The 17131-nt window shown below is 35.8% G+C and overlaps 1 protein-coding gene, 1 long non-coding RNA gene and 1 pseudogene across 4 annotated transcripts; all 3 read left to right on the forward strand.

Annotated features, from left to right (window-relative positions):
* Positions 1–122: 122 nt before the first annotated feature.
* LOC148932829 (uncharacterized) lies at positions 123–6061 on the forward strand. The gene is made up of 3 exons (XR_016135253.1): positions 123–233; positions 310–400; positions 6015–6061. It is a non-coding gene; the product is annotated as an uncharacterized LOC148932829 (long non-coding RNA).
* Positions 6062–6792: 731 nt separating this feature from the next.
* LOC125201310 (glutathione S-transferase 2-like) lies at positions 6793–14520 on the forward strand. 2 transcript variants are annotated; one of them, XM_048099367.2, is made up of 11 exons: positions 6793–6931; positions 12329–12484; positions 12563–12653; positions 12730–12786; positions 13124–13209; positions 13312–13383; positions 13578–13631; positions 13725–13800; positions 14015–14076; positions 14170–14229; positions 14309–14520. In XM_048099367.2, the coding sequence occupies exons 2-11, from the start codon at positions 12467–12469 to the stop codon at positions 14405–14407; spliced, it is 675 nt and encodes a 224-aa protein (XP_047955324.1). In that variant the 5' UTR covers positions 6793–6931; positions 12329–12466; the 3' UTR covers positions 14408–14520. The 2 variants fall into 2 exon arrangements, with proteins under 2 accessions (XP_047955324.1, XP_088921761.1); XM_089065635.1 differs by lacking the exon at positions 6793–6931 and having other exon boundaries at positions 12315–12484.
* A 134-nt stretch (positions 14521–14654) lies between these two features.
* On the forward strand, positions 14655–17026 carry LOC125201307 (glutathione S-transferase 2-like; annotated as a pseudogene). The gene is made up of 11 exons (XR_016135783.1): positions 14655–14795; positions 14984–15070; positions 15153–15249; positions 15326–15382; positions 15754–15839; positions 15942–16013; positions 16110–16165; positions 16258–16333; positions 16470–16531; positions 16618–16677; positions 16752–17026. The product of XR_016135783.1 is annotated as a glutathione S-transferase 2-like (transcript).
* Positions 17027–17131: the final 105 nt, after the last annotated feature.

A 17131-nucleotide genomic window follows, 5' to 3' on the forward strand; every position in this document is an offset into this window, starting at 1 on the left:
GTTGTTCCATTGCTAAATTCAAACCAAAATATTCGTAGTTGATTGTTACTAAGCCTTTGATTTTGTAGTAAAGGAGTGTACAGATAGTCAGATAGAGATGAAATGAATGAAGGCAGCACACCTGACTAAACTAACTTACACTTTTAGCCTTGAGAAAAGCTGGGAATTTGTTTCTCCATTCTTCACATCTGCACTTCCAACACCTCAACTCTACTATGGAATCCCAGGACAAGGTCTCTCTCTCTCCCTCCCTTTCCAGATTTAATTCAGTGATGGGAATCTATTGGTTAATCAAAAAAACATGTGCAGGTTCATTCATCATCTGCTCCCAAGCTAGTGCTCTACTCCTATTGGCAGAGCTCTTGTTCTTGGCGCGTTCGATGTGCTTTGAATCTTAAAGGTCTGCTCTTTCATCCATCTTCTGCCCTCAATTCTCTTATAAAAATTGGATCCTTACACATATATGTGATGTTAGGGAGATTCAATATAAAGAACAGAAAAACGGATATCTGAAAGTCGTGAAAAACACTTTCAGATCAAATCAATTTCGGTGGTTCTACCAAAGTTATTTGATCGGATAAAATTCAGAGAGTGCAGAACATTCATATGTATATTCGAGATAATGAACCAGAAGAATTGATCAGATTTTGAAGAAGACGAACCGGTGCAGCTGTTGACGAAACAGTGCATCCGTTGGGAATCCTAACTGAAAATAACTGTTTTTCAAAAGGTTTCCGAAATTGCAAATTAGTCCTTCGATTTTCAGAAATTATATTTTCGGATGCATTTCTGTTTCTAATATAGCTCGACCCGAGCCAGGGGCTCTGCCCCTTGACCCCGCTACCCGGGGGCGCTGCCCTCGGACCCCCGTTCATCTGTTTAGGGGCTTCGCCCCTGACATCATAATAAATTCAAATAAGCGTGCACTCCGCACCTCCATACTTAAATGATGTATCATTATAACAATACTGATCAATCAAGTTAATCCAATTACACTAAAATATCCAACAATCCTCCGCTATTTTAGTGTAATCCTTGATTAACTAAAACAAGTCATCTCAAACTTTTGCATAAATGAAATATCGTAACGATTGAATTCCATATTAGTACATTACACATTCCAAATATTCGAATACCCCGGGTGTCTCTAAGGATTGAACCCTGGGAACTCACATTGAATACACGAAGATAATGTACACAAAAGTTTACATACGAATATGTTCTATCTTGACACTATATTTTACTAGCCTATGTCCTTATCCTTCATAAACACGTCGAAACCATGTCCCAGTTTCTTGAAGCGGCTAAACTTCATGCTTATATAGGTAGCTCCTTTATTCTTGCACCTACATATGCAATTTTTCAAAAGAACTATTAAGAATATATACATTCAACCTCCTTAACTTGTAGGTCCGAACACATACCTTGGGACGATTTTCAAATGTGTTCCAATCTTCAAATATTAAGTCTTCCACATTGAATTCTGCATCTAGTATCATACTAAATGGGAATTGGGTATCTTAATATCAAAGATTTGTAGTGGGCTTTAATCCCATCCCTATAGCCGATTTGTTCACAAGATCTCTACTTAACCCTTTGGTTAAATGATCGGCTAAGTTATCATGAGTTCTTACAAACTCCACAGATGTCACACCATCCATAATAAGTTCACGAATCATGCTATGTCTAACACCTAAGTGTCTTGACTTTCCATTATACACTTGACTATATGCCTTAGCCAAGGTAGCTGCACTATCACATCTGATAGATATAGGTGATATCGGTTTAGGCCACAATGGAATTTCATATATTAGATTTCTTAGCCATTCAACCTCTTTACCAGCTGCTGCTAATGCCACAAACTCCGATTCCATTGTTGAATTCGTGATACAAGTTTATTTCTTTGATGCCCAACATATAGCACCACCTCCAAGACGGAATACCCAACCACTTGTGGAAGAATGATCTTTCATATTGGTGATCCAACTTGCATCCGAATATCCTTCAAGAACAGAAGGAAATCCAAAATAAGTCAACCTATAATCCATGGTTCCTTTTAAGTATTTAAATACTCGATTCATTGCTTGCCAATGGATTAAACTTGGATTATGAGTATATCGACTCAATTTTCCAACTGCAAAGGTTATATCGGGTCTAGTACTAATCATAGCATACATTAGTGATCCAATAGTCTTTGAATATTCAAGCTGATTCACAGCAACTCCTTTATTAGGCACGAGTTTTGCACTAGGATCAAAAGGAGTCTTAACTGAAGAACAATCTTTGAAGTTGAACTTTTCCAACACTTTCTCAATATAATGTGATTGAGAAATGGAAATTCCTTGTTCTCCATGTGTGATCTTAATTCCAAGAATCACATCAACCTTCCCCATGTCTTTCATTTCAAACTTAGATGACAAAAATTCCTTTGTTTTATCAACTTGATATTGGTCAGTACCAAAGATCAACATGTCATCCACATATAGGCAAATGATAACCCCTTTACCGGTAGCATCAAATTTACTATATACACACTTGTCTGCTTGGTTTAATACAAAACCATTCGACAACACCACGTCGTCAAACTTTTGATGCCATTGTTTGGGGGCTTGCTTTAGTCCATAAAGAGATTTTACCAACTTACAAACCTTATGTTCATTACCAGGCATGACAAAGCCTTCTGGTTGTTTGATATAAATCTCTTCATTTAATTCACCATTCAAGAAGGCAGTCTTAACATCCATTTGGTGAATTAAGAGATTATGTATAGCAGCAAGTGCTAACAATAATCTAATTGTGGAAATCCTCGCAACAGGAGCATAGGTATCAAAGTAGTCAATGCCTCCCCTTTGTCTAAAGCCTTGGATAACCAATCTGGCTTTATATTTGTCTATGCTTCCACCCACCTTCATCTTCATTTTGAAGATCCATTTGCTATTTAAAGCTTCACAACCGGGTGGTAAATCCGTCAGTATCCAAGTACCATTTTGGATTATAGAATCCATCTCCTCTTGGATTGCCTCTTTCCAAAATGCAGAATCTCTCGAAGCCATAGCTTCTTTGTAGGTCCTTGGATCACACCAATAGTAAAGCAATATTGATATTGAAAATTAATTTCATTTCTTGATCCTTCAAGTAAGTACAATTGGAAATCATTTCCAAAAGACTTAGCTTTTCTTGCTCTACTACTTCTCCTAGCCTCAGGAGGTGTATCCATCACTTTTCCAGTTACATCATCAGAGTTACTAGACCTTGCAATCATGCCTCCAGGTTTAGGTATAGACGTGAATCTATCCTCATTGCCAAATTCAGCATCCCTTGACTCAATAATAGAGTGCACAGATACCTAGTCATTGGGTTCTAAGACATAGAACCTATAACAAACAGAATTTTCTGAATACCCCAGAAACACACAATCTATACCTCTTTGACCTATGATTTTCATTTTAGGATCAGTTAGTCTTACCACTGCTCGACAACCCCAAACTCTGAGATAACTCAATTTTGGTGGTTTCTTATGCCAAAGTTCATAAGGGGTTATCTTGTTCCTTTTGTTAGGAACTCTATTCAACAAATAACAGGCTGATAACATAGCCTCACCCCAAAATCCTTCACTTATGCCAGAATAACACAACATTGAATTAATCATTTCTTTCAACGTTCTATTCTTTCTTTCAGCTACACCATTTTTATTGTGGTGTATATGGAGCAGTCGTTTGATGTACTATACCAGTCGATTCAAAATACGTTGGATCATAATACTCACCTCCCCTATCAGTGCGAAGAGTTTTAATCTTCACACCATGATAAAGCTCTACACTTTCTTTAAAGATTTTAAATTTATCAAGAGCTCCATCTTTGGAATGACAGAGATAGACATGGCAAAATCTAGTAACATCATCAATAAAAGTAACTACATACTTTTTATTACCAAGTGATGGAGTTGAATGAAAATCACACAAATCACTATGTATAAGTTCTAAAACCTTAGTAACTTTATTTACATTCTTATTGAAAGGTTGTCTAGTTATTTTAGTTAACATGCAAGTTTTACAATTTTCATTGTTCAACTCGAATGCTGGTATTAAACTCATTTTCGACATATCTTTCAATCTCTTATAATGTACATGTTCAAGTCTAATATGCCACAATTCTGATTTACTAACATGATTACTAATACTTGTAGAAGTCATGCAAACAGAATTATTAACAAAAGAGACATCTAGATTCAACCTAAACATGCCACATAGATAACCGAAACCAATAAAATTACCATGTCTTGACAGAATGAATTTGTCACTTTCTAACACTTGTTTATAACCACAATTATTCAATACAATGCCAGAAACTAGATTCTTACGAATACCAGGTACATATACAACATTTTCTAATACTAAAGAATTTCCAGAAGTAAATACTAGGCTAACAGTTCCTATTCCCTTGATTGGTTCAGTTGCAACGTTGCCCATCTTCAACGAAGATCCATCTTCAATTGGTTTAAAATCCTTGAACCATTGACGATCTTTGCATACATGACATGTTGCACCCGAATCAATCCACCATGACAGATCATCATCCTGCTCATAAAATGTTTCAGAGATTATTGATGCATAATAATTCTCAACAAAATAATTATTAGGTAAAGAAAACGAACATGATTGCTTTTCAGGATCCTTGGATCCACTTGAACCAGCCTCGTTTTTCCTTTTTCCTCCACCCTTTCCAGACTTACAATCATTCTTGAAGTGTCCGGATTTGCCACACTTCCAGCAAGTCAGTTTAGGCTTCTTATTTCCATCCTTACTGTTATACCCTTGAAACTTCTGTTTCCCTTGAAACTTACGTTTCTCTTTACCAGCCTTTGAGGATTCACCCTCTTCCACCATGTTCACAGAAGAACCAACCACGTTTTTAGTATTACTAACAGAACTCTTTTCCATATCACGTATGGACTGTTCAATTTGGAAATCACTTCCAAGTTCGACCAAGTTCAATTCCTACTTCTTGTGTTTTAGATTATTTTTAAAATCCTTCCAAGAAGGTGGTAGTTTATCAATAATACTAGAAACAGAAATGGATTCATCCATTTTCATATCATATTGGTACCAACAAGAAATTTCTTGCTAGAGGCATCTTCTGCCATATATTTGGCTTCGAGGGAATCCCACAATTCCTTAGCAGACTCAACATTTTGATATATATCAAATAGGGAATCAGACATACCGTTTAAGATGTGACCACGACATATGTAGTCATCGTTCTCCCACTTCATCCGTCTCCTCGTCTGTTCCAGAGTTTCATTTTCAACAGCCTCGAGCATGGGAGTACTCAGAACGTACACCACCTTGAGATTTGTCAGCATGAAATGCATCTTCTTTTGCCAGCAAACTTATCCAACTTCGCGAAACCTTTCGCTCATTCCTTCATCGTTTCTTTGTTCGACATAATTGATTTGATCTTTGTTAGGGAGATTCAATATAAAGAACAGAAAAACGGATATCTGAAAGTCGTGAAAAACACTTTCAGATCAAATCAATTTCGGTGGTTCTACCAAAGTTATTTGATCAGATAAAATTCAGAGATTGCAGAACATTCATATGTATATTCGAGATAATGAACCAGAAGAATTGATCAGATTTTGAAGAAGACGAACCGGTGCAGCTGTTGACGAAACAGTGCATCCGTTGGGAATCCTAACTAAAAATAACTGTTTTTCAAAAGGTTTCCGAAATTGCAAATTAGTCCTTCAATTTTCAGAAATTATATTTTCGGATGCATTTCTGTTTCTGATACAGCTCGACCCCAGCCAGGGGCTCTGCCCCTTGGACCCCGCTACCCGGGGGCGCTGCCCCCGGACTCCCGTTCATCTGTTTAGGGGCTTCGCCCCTAACATCATAATGAATTCAAATAAGCGTGCACTTCGCACCTCCATACTTAAATGATGTATCATTATAACAATACTGATCAATCAAGTTAATCCAATTACACTAAAATATCCAACATGTGATTCGCAGGGCTTTCTTATGAGTCAATCTTGATAAAGGAGACCACTTCACTCCAGGTTTGTCTTTTTTTTTTTTTTTCAAGAAAAATAGTGATATAGCCTACGATTGATGCTTTTGTTTTGATCAATGCTTGAAAGCAGATAATAATGCAATTTCTCGTTGCTGAGAAATGTATGAATATTGTAACATCCCAAAAATGACCCTAGATCGAAAATAATTTTTACGGTACGAAAATCGTCAAAACTGCGGTTTTCGACTGTTCTTTGTGGAAATAGTAATGAAATAAATTGAAATAAGTGCATAAAATTATTGTATGATTAAATTAGTCATAAATAATGCTATAAATGTTATATAAGTTAATATTTGAGTTTTAGAAAGAATTATTACGTGTTCGAGAAACGTCATTGATTAGAGATTTTTGATGGTTTCTTCGGGAATAATTAGAAATGTTCATCAAGTAATAATTTATATGGAATCTAGAAGCTAAAATAAGTATAATGTAAGGTTTGAAACGATAAGAAAATTATATGAAGGGATTTTAGAAATCAAAGTGATGATTTTGATAAACTAAACGTTTAGTTGATTAAATTATGCTTCGACTCTAATGTATTAATAAATTAGAATTTATTTGCTACAAGATGGTATATATATAAATCATAAATGTGGAATCATATGTTATGAAGATAATTAGCACAAAAAAATGATTTTAACTTAAGGAAATTAAATAAATAAAATAACTAGATAAATATTAAACTTCTCTAGAAGTTTCATGACATCATTTAAAAGCCAACATGTCTTCTTCTCTCTCATTTGAAGAGGGAGCACGACCCCCATGGAGAAGATGAAGCCGTGAACTCCATGCTTGCTCCTATCCCTCGATTCTTCGTCGTTTAGTTAATCCGATCGCGAATTCTCCGATAATTCAAGTAAGGCCTCTTCACTTATACCATTTTTAATGTCTATAGTTGGATAAATGTTGAGTTAGAATTGAGGAAGAAATTGACATTTAAGGAGCTGTGTATATGTGTTTAAATGGTTAAAACGTTGTGTATAGATGTTGTTAAGCACGTTTTGATTGTTAATTTGGAAGCTGTTGAACTCTAATATGAAAATTGAAAATATACCTTAGGGTTTGTGGTTTTAGAAGTTAGATGTTCAAGCTAGATGAAGTGTATGGTTTATGAGATGATTAAACATGAATGGAAATAGAATTCTATATAAAAGTTTGAGTCAGATTTAATCCTCTGTTTTTCAGCCCCATATTCCAAATTGTTTTGAATGTTTAAGACTGTGGAAAGTTTGGTTTATCAATTTTTAAAATAACTATTATGAGTCTAGAGGTTCCCTAAATTGTTTTGTGAATTTCGGAGTTCATTTATTGTAAGTATAAATTGTTATAATAATACAGCTACAAACTGTCAAAATTCGGGTAATCTGCCTTATTTTCGTATGTTTTATTTGAATTATTCCGGGCACTTGAGCTAGAGGTAAAATCGAATAAATAATTTTTAAATTAACTAATATGGTGTGAGGTGTTCTTGGAATTTTATGATGAATTAAAAAGTAAAGACACTATTTATAAGAATTATTTAGAAAACGTTGACAGAAATTGTCCATTTTTGGTAGTATGTGGGAAAATGATGATATCTCTCGAACCATTACGAATTTTCAAATGAATCTTGTTGATTTGTAAACTAGACTTCCTGGGGTATTTAAAGTTACTAGGTTATGCCTCTAAAGCCTTCCGAATGAATATATAAATTTTATGACGACTCAGTCCAGTGCAGTTGTTAGATTAGAAAGTTAATGAAGAAGAGGATATTAAGTTAATATAGCAAATTTATTTAATAATGAAAATATGATCTTGGGTAAATATGAGTTATTAATAGTTACGATTTTTATATTATGCACAAAGGCGAAGGAGCCTATAATGCGATTTGAACACAAAGGAGTTGTAACACCCCTTACTCGGTTAGTTTTAACCAAATAAGTGGTGTCACATCTCAGTACGATCGATAAACTAAAACCTGTCTATTTAACATGTATAACCTTTTCTTTTTCTTCTTTTTGCAAACTCTCAACATACAACACTATTATATAAGTAACTACACCTGTTAGCACAACCATTTACTACTATGCATAACAAAATTCATGCTTCGACAATTATTTACAATCCCATTAGCAAAAGAAGGTTACATAACCTTACATTTCCAAACCAACTATATACAATCAAAAGTTAGCCTAAGCATGCCACGTGAGAACTCCAACTGTACCAGCAAAAAGGAGGGTAGTGACTTGACACGTGCAGCTACCCACGAGCGAGATCACTCGCTTCTAAACTCTGCAGGAGGAGGGAGAAGAAAGGGGGGTGAGCTTCAACAAGCTCGTAGTGTAAACGCATTCCAGAAATCAATCTCGAAAGACTTCAATCGATATCACTTACACGGAATATCAAATTATAACTTGGAATGCTATGCAATATCTGTTCAATTTTCATTTCAAAGTCAATTATAGTTTACTAACACTTTATATAATATCTCCCAAACTATCTTAATACAACAAATACAATATATTAGTCATGATGATACTTTCAGATGCAACCATTTACCATCTATCAATCAAGACCATATGGCACGAAGTAACATATAGCATACAGCTATCAATTCATTTCATTAATCAACAATATGCTTTAGGAAAACTATTCAGATATCCAACGTACGAAACATCAATTCTCAATCAGATATCACATTCATATCACATATCTGCCCCCAAATTATGCTTAGCGATGGACACGGGTACACGGACACTATAAGTAACCCGATGAGGGCCTCTGTCATGTATACATCTGGGTGAGATACTATCAGATGTTGTATATCTTTCGTATAGCCTATCATAATGCATTTGTCACATATTACCCGTATAGGGCTCATATCAACTGTCAACATATCATATGGATCATCGCTTCGGTTATCCGGAAGACGAACGATCAAACATGTGTGCAGTACTGCTGTCCTATGGCATGTCAACTATACCCTGTGACTCACTCAAGCAATGGGGCGAAACACATACTTCTCATATCTATTTTCACGTTGTTCAATATATATATATATATATATATATATATATATATAATGTTTCATTATTAGCCGCTGCGCATTATTAGAATGAAAATGTGCATTATTAAATGACACGTGGCATTAATCTAACCGTCAGATGACAAAATCGTAGGGCTAGGATTAAGAAGGAAAAAGGAAAAAAGATATGAAAAGGATTTGAATACATCCCTATATATATATATATACTTTTAAATTACCTTACGTATCATCTACCATATAAATCCACAATTTCAAAACATAATTCCAACCTCTTACCTTTCAATATCCCATTCCTATCATTGAGTTATACAATTCATGTAATCATACTTAAGCTTTATTGGATCAGGAGATAAAACACATAAAACGCAGCAATATGTATTGAAGTTAAGGGGATTGAACTCCAAAATTACGCGTACACGCAAAATTACGCGTACACTACCTGTACACGTCAACAAAAAACCTATTACTTGCTTAATCAACCATGGATCTGCCCTTTTCCCCTATCGCTGGTGCTTGCACTCGGTTCACCTAATTTTTCAAATAATCACATATACAATTTATAAATACACACTTGAGACACAAGTAAATCAAATCATCACATCTATTTATTTCACTTTCCATATTCTTTCCTTCTTCACCAATTAAGCCAAATAAAACATATGCAAGCTAACACATTTCTAACTATACTTATACCAAAAGGAAGCAAAATAATTTGATAATACTATTCAATAACTCCGAAAAAAAAAGAGCTAAACACGGCTGTCCCAAAAATATAAGACTCAAAATTCCATTTTTCTCTATAAACCAAACCAAATAATTTTGAGAATATGAGACAACAACTTTATTTTAAAATTAAATTAAAAAATTTGACATTTTGAAAATAAAACTTTAACCAAACTATTTTTGATATCCACAAACACCCAAAGCTCTTTCACTCTATCCTTTTATCAAATTTCAGCTTGCACATATATCAACAAACAACATTTAACTTCATAACCAAGCAGCCCCAACACCATGTAATATAAAAATTAGCAAGTGACTATCTTAAATTCATATCAATAGCTTATAATCAACTATCATCCCTAAAATCAGATTTTTCCTATCACTTACATGCTTAAATATCATAACATACTTCCTATTACAAAATTCAAAAGCCAAATTACACAAAAGCATCAAAACAACAAAACCCCCAAGTTAAAGAACCCTAATTTCGACTCCCAAAAACTTGACTCAACTTATTTTTAACACAAGTATACCCGCAAGTGTACGGGGCTAATATAGCAAATAGTAAGCAAAGAGTATCGTATCCACAGAGACAATGAGTGTCAACCTAATTACCACGAACCAACCTTAACTACTATCTAGATGAATCGGAATTTTGATTTTTCTAAATCTATTTAAAAGTAAGGTAAAAACAATTAAAAATAACTAGAGAACTAAAAGCAAATAAGAAAACGGATGTAGATCAAGGATGAGAAGGGTAGAATCCTACGGGATCGATAACAACTATCCTATGCTCAACTAACTTCCTAACTATGCCAACAAAGGGTTTCAAGGGTTATTAAGCTATCGCTAAGGTAAACTATATCTTTTCTCAAAGCATATAATTTGTAGATTGCTACCTAGAACTGAAGTCTCCTTCCTAGAACTAAGGCAACAACTCCTAATAGCTCCTAAGATACTTAGCTTCATTCAAAGGCTCAAATCTCTCGATTATATTGGCAAAGACGTCAATTTCTTCTCTTTCAAATTAAACTACTCACTTCTCAGTTCTTGTAGTAAAATCCACATGCATTTATAAGGTGATCAGTCAAATAAATGTATAAGCACAGAAGAAATCAAAATAACCACATGAGCCAAGGCATAGAAAAAGGAAATCAATTAAACATAAGAATCATTGTATCTCCCCCGTAGAACTCTACGAAGGATTTAGCTACTCATGTTCAACACAAAAGTCAAAGAAATATTCAAAGAAATATTCAAAAACATTGTTTGAACAAGAATAAAACTAAAAGTAGAAACTCCTAGAATTGGATTGGGCGGATTGAAGGTCTCGTCTTCAATCTTGAGATGAATACACGCCATTTCCAATAACGCATGAGATATTGAAACTCCCAGGATCTTTAAGCTTGGCAGGTAGCTTCTTTTGAATTATCGCACTACAATTTTCAGATATGTTCACCGTCTCATAATCAATCCACTTCTTCTTCTTGGAGAGCACATCTTTTAAGAATTTTGCATACGTAGGCATCTTTTGCAGAGCTTCCACCAATGGTATATTAATGTGCACCTTCCTAAAAATATCGAGAAATTTAGAGAATTGCTCATCCAACTTCTTCTTCTTCACCGCAAATGGGAAGGGCACTCTAACTGTCATAGGAAACGGAAACGGCGACGGAAGTAGATATCTCCCCACACCGGGTTCGGACTGAAGTAATCACGTTCCAACATTACGGCGGCTTCCTCCCGGTTACGGTGGATATATGTCCGGCGTCGCCTAGGAGGCACGGCGGCTTCCTCCTCCCTACGTCGATCTTCTTCTAGCGATTCTTCCATTATTCAACGCATTTGCTCAAATGGATCCATAAATGATTAAATTTGGGAGAAGAAAAAAATAAAGGAATGATTTTATAGAAGTGATTGGAGAGGAAAGAAAGAGAGATGAGAGAATAGATGTGTGTTTGTGTGTAAAATGGAGAATGGAGAATGGAGAAGAGTATATATAGAATATAAAAAAAAAAAAAAAAAAATATGACCGTTGAACGGTCATATTACCGTTTTTTTTTTAAAAAATTTTTTTTTCAAAAAATCTGATTTTTTTTTTAAAAAATTGAATTATGACGTCATAAATCCGACGCCCACTCGCGGGTCGGCGAGTGGGCGTCACGCCAGCCGCCCGCGCGCGCCACGTGGCGCCGGGCGCGTGTCTCGCTAGTTCGAGGCTGGCCTCGCCGGGACGCGTCGGGCGTCGAGACGAGACGGGAGCCGCAACACTGTCTCGATGTCGTCTCGTCTCGTTGAGACGAGACCGAGACGGTATCGCGAATCGTTGCGGATGCTCTAAGAGCCTTGCGCTCTACCAACTGAGCTAGAGGGCTTGTTGTTTTATTACTAAATTCAAAGACTAATATATTTATTAATACTAAGCCTTGTATATTAAATTTGACTTTCTTTGTAATAAAGACTAATATATTCAAGGAATGGATCACCTAATCCTTTCCGAGACAGGTACAGATAGTGAGATAGAGATGAAATGAATGAAGTCAGCACACCTGACTCAACTAACTTACACTTTTAGCATTGAGAAAAGCTGGGAATTTGTTTCTCCATTCTTCACATCTGCACTTCAAACACCTCAACTCTACTATGGAATCCCAGGACAAGGTCTCTCCCTCCCTCCCTCCCTCTCCAGATTTAATTCAGTGATGGGAATCTATTGGTTAATCAAAAAAACATGTGCAGGTTCATTCATCATCAGCTCCCAAGCTAGTGCTCTACTCCTATTGGCAGAGCTCTTGTTCTTGGCGCGTTCGATTTGCTTTGAATCTTAAAGGTCTGCTCTTTCATCCATCTTCTACCCTCAATTCTCTAATAAAAATTGGATCTTTACACATATATGTGATTTGCAGGACTTTCTTATGAGTACAGGGCTGTTAATCTTGATAAAGGAGACCACTTCACTCCAGGTTTGTCTCCCTTTTAATCCCCTTTGGTTTTCAAGAAAAGTAGTGATATAGCCTAAGATTTGATGCTTTTGTTTTGATCAATACTTGAAAGCAGATAATAATGCAATTTCTCAGAATGTGGAAAAATTGGGGCTTTTTTTGATAAGTGGACTAAACAAATCTTGTGGACCAGTTGAAAATAAATTGAGCACTTAGAAATGGAAATGGAAAAAAAAATTCTATCTTGTTGAATGTAGAATAGACACTTGTGTTAGATGTTGGCTTGTGTGTTCTGAATGTAGTCCTAGGGTCTTCTTGCTATTTGTGTTATTATAATAATTTGCATTTTGGCTTGCAGAGTTTGAGAAATTAAATCCCCTTCACTATGTCCCAGTCTTGGTTGATGGAGATGTAGTTATTTCAGACTCATATGCGATTATACTGGTCTGTAACTTTATGTAACGCAATGTTAGAGTTTATGTTTATCTCTTGTTTAATGCTGAAAACAGTAAAATGGTTAAGATGCAATGTCTTTTTTCCTGACAGCATTTGGAACAAAACTATCCTCAAAATCCTTTGTTGCCATCTGATCCTCAACTTCGAGCAATCAATCTTCAGGTCAGTTTCGGTCCTAGAGGATAATCCTTTTGTTACATATCGTACATTGTTCAAAATGTTATGCGTCGTTTTTTGGAAGTTTACCGGTTCGTAGAAGCTTGCTTGTTTCATAAACATCTAGTTTTGACATGCCATGTATCTGTATTCTATCCATCAATATGATTGCTGCTTCACTGAATGTGAAATTGTCACAGGCTGCAAGCATTGTGTCATCCAGTATACAGCCTCTTCACATGATGGCGATCTTGGTCAGTTTTCAATGACATATTGTCTGTAACAAGACATACCATTAGAAATAACTCAGGGTCTGATAGTTTGGTGCTTACTCATGAATGTTGCAGAAGTATTTCGAGGAAAAGTTTGGGCCTAAAGAGCGAGAAGCTTGGGTGCAGATCCATCTAGAGAAAGGCTTCTCTGGTGAGATTCTTAATAAGTACTTAGTAGTTTTCTGTAGTTTCATGTTGCCATTCTTGTTATATCTTCTTCAATAGAATTCTTTTCCTCATGAATAGAATTCTTGCAAATTAGTAACATCTGTTTGTTTTTCTCTCTTGCTTGATGAATTTATTTTGCTAATCGTATGGAGCATTTCGTGTCCATTGTAACCTTATTCCGACTGATTTTGATCTAGCCCTCGAGAAGCTGCTGAAAGACCGCGCTGGCACGTATTCTACAGGAGACACGGCTTATATGGTGAATTTCTTGCTTTTTTAGCCCGTTACATCGCAACTGCAAAGCATGTTTGGATATTTTGTTTACGGTGAATGTGATTATGGTAAACCGCAGGCAGATGTGTTCTTGGCTCCTCAAATCGCAGTTGCTGCAAACAGATTCAATGTTGATATGGTAATTAAGTCATCAAGATTATGAATTGATTATTTGTCTGTTTATATATTTAATGATCATATTTATGTTGTTTTGGCAGTCAAAATTCCCAACTTTGGATGCAATATATAAGTCCTGCATTGCATTGCCGGAGTTTGAGGCTTCTTTGCCGGAGAGACAACCTGATGCTGTGCCATAGTTCAATTCTTGGGTTTTTTTTTTTTTTAATAAATAAACTAGTGTGAAAACTAGCAGTCTTTGATGTGCACTCAATAAACTCTCTCTACTTACATAAAAATTTCATTTTTTCAATTTATTTTTCTTATACTAGATGAGATTTTTCCACCATTGCTCGTAATTAGAGACCATGCTAATTTTAATCTCTTGTTCAGTTATTTGTTTTCTCACCACGACAATATATCTCGACTCGACTCATCTCCACGTTGCTAAGAAATAGTAGTAGGAGAGTTGTGTTTTTCCGGCAGGGGCAACACAGTTGTTTTCGGAGGGAGAGAATTGCACGAGAAGTAAGAGAGTTGTGGGAAAAAAGTTAAAGAAGCGCACCGGCAACTATGAATATGACTATGGTACTGTTGTTGAATCTTGAAAATATTAATATGAACAAGAAGCTAGACAGGCTTCTTGTTTCTTTACTAAATTCAAATATTAATATTTTTCTTACTAAGCCTTGAATATTAATGAAAATATTTTTCTTACTAAGTTAGTTGTGTCAGCACACCTAACTCAACTAACTTACATATTTTTTGACCTTCAGATAGGCTGGAAATTTGTTTCTCCATTCTTGACAACTGCACTACCAAATTGCCAAAACCTCAACTCTACAATGGAATCCCAGAACAAGGTCTCTCTCTTTCCTTCTCTCTCCATATTTAGTTCAGTGATGGGAATCTGTTGTGTAAGAAGTTGGTTAATCAAAAAAACAGGTGCAGGTTCAGTCATCATCAGCTCCCAAGCTAGTACTCTACTCCTATTGGAAGAGCTCTTGTTCTTGGCGCGTTCGATTTGCTTTGAATCTTAAAGGTCTGCTCTTCCATCCATCTTCTGCCCTCAACTCCCTTATAAAAATTGGATCTTTACACATATATGTGATTTGCAGGACTTTCTTATGAGTACAGGGCTGTCAATCTTGATAAAGGAGACCACTTCACTCCAGGTTTGTCTCCCTTTTAATCCCTTTTTTTGGTTTTCAAGAAAAGTAGTGATATAGCATAGGATTGATGATTTTGTTTTGATCAATGCTTGAAAGAAAACAATAGTGCAATTTCTGAAAATTGGGGCATTTTTAGTAAGTAGACTAAACAACTCCTGGACCAATTGTAAATAAATTGAGCACTTAGAAATGGAAATGGGAAAAAATTCGATCTTGTTGGATGTGGAATAGAATAGACACTCTGTTAGATGTTGGCTTGTACATCTTTTGGTAAGGCCAAGATATATTGAATTATATGGCTTATCTTAACATGCCTACCAATCAGGCACTAAGAACATATCTGTCATTACAACAGTTTGCATTTTGGCTTGCAGAATTTGAGAAATTAAATCCTCTTCACTATGTCCCAGTCTTGGTTGATGGAGATGTAGTTGTTTCAGACTCGTATGCGATTATACTGGTCTGTAACTTTATTCAACGCAATGCTAGAGTTTTCGTTTATCTCTTGCTTGATGCTGAAAATAGTAAAATGGTTAAGACGTGATGTGTTTTTTCCTGACAGCATTTGGAACAAAATTATCCTCAAAATCCTTTGTTGCCATCTGATCCTCAACTTCGAGCAATCAATCTTCCGGTCAATGTCGTTTTGGATAATCTTTTTGTTACATATCATACATTTTGGGATGTTTTAGATGCTTGTTTTGTTTCTCTGAATGTGGAATTGTGATAGGCTGCAAGTATTGCGTCATCCAGTATACACAGCCTCTTCACATGATGGCGGTCACGGTCAGTTTTCAACGTCATACTGTCTGCAACTAGGCGTAACATTAGGAACAACTCAAGGTTTGAAAGTTTGGTGTTACTCATGAATGTTGCAGAAATATGTAGAAGAAAAGTTTGGGCCGGAAGAGCGAGCAGCTTGGGTGCAGATCCATATAGAGAAAGGTTTCTTGGGTGAGATTCTTAGTACTTTTTTATAGTTTCATCAACATCCGAGTGCTTTTCTCTCTTGCTCGATGAATTTATTTTGCTAATCGTGTAGAGCATTTCATGTCCATTGTAGCCTTATTCTGACTGGTTTTAAATCTAGCCCTTGAGAAGCTGCTGAAAGACCGTGCTGGCACGTATTCTACAGGAGACACGGCCTACATGGTAAATTTTTCTTCCCGTTACTTTGCAGCTGCAAAGAATGTGCGAATATTTTGTTTACGATGAATGTGATTATGGCAAAACCGCAGGCAGATGTATTCTTGGCTCCTCAAATTGCAATTACCGCAAATAGATTTAATATCGATATGGTAATTAAGTCATCATCGAGATTTCATGTGTTTTGTTGGAGTTTCATATGATCATATTCATGATTGTTTTGCAGTCGGAACTCCCAACATTGGATGCAATATATAAGTCGTGCATTGTGCTGCCAGAGTTCGAGGCTTCTTTGCCGGAGAAACAACCTGATGCTGTGCCATAGTTCTTTCTTTTGTTCAAGTCATGAATTTTTAAATAATTACTGTCAAAACTTGTATTCTCTATCTTCGAATATTCGGCTTTTTATTCTCAAAAATATTTTGCTAGATGAGATTTGCACTTTAAAGCCCAAAATCATCCATAAGGTTTACTAATGTAAAATATTCGGTTTTCTTTTTATTTTTTTATTTCTCAAAAACTTAGTTTGTGACAATATATCTCGACCCGTCTATGCGTTTATAAGAAATACTGGTGGAAATACAGTTGAAGAAGTGCACCGGCCAC

This window comes from Salvia hispanica, chromosome 2, assembly GCF_029641045.1.
Source record: "Salvia hispanica isolate PSC_SH4W2 chromosome 2, Shi_PSC_v1, whole genome shotgun sequence".
NCBI classification, from domain to species: domain Eukaryota; kingdom Viridiplantae; phylum Streptophyta; class Magnoliopsida; order Lamiales; family Lamiaceae; genus Salvia; species Salvia hispanica.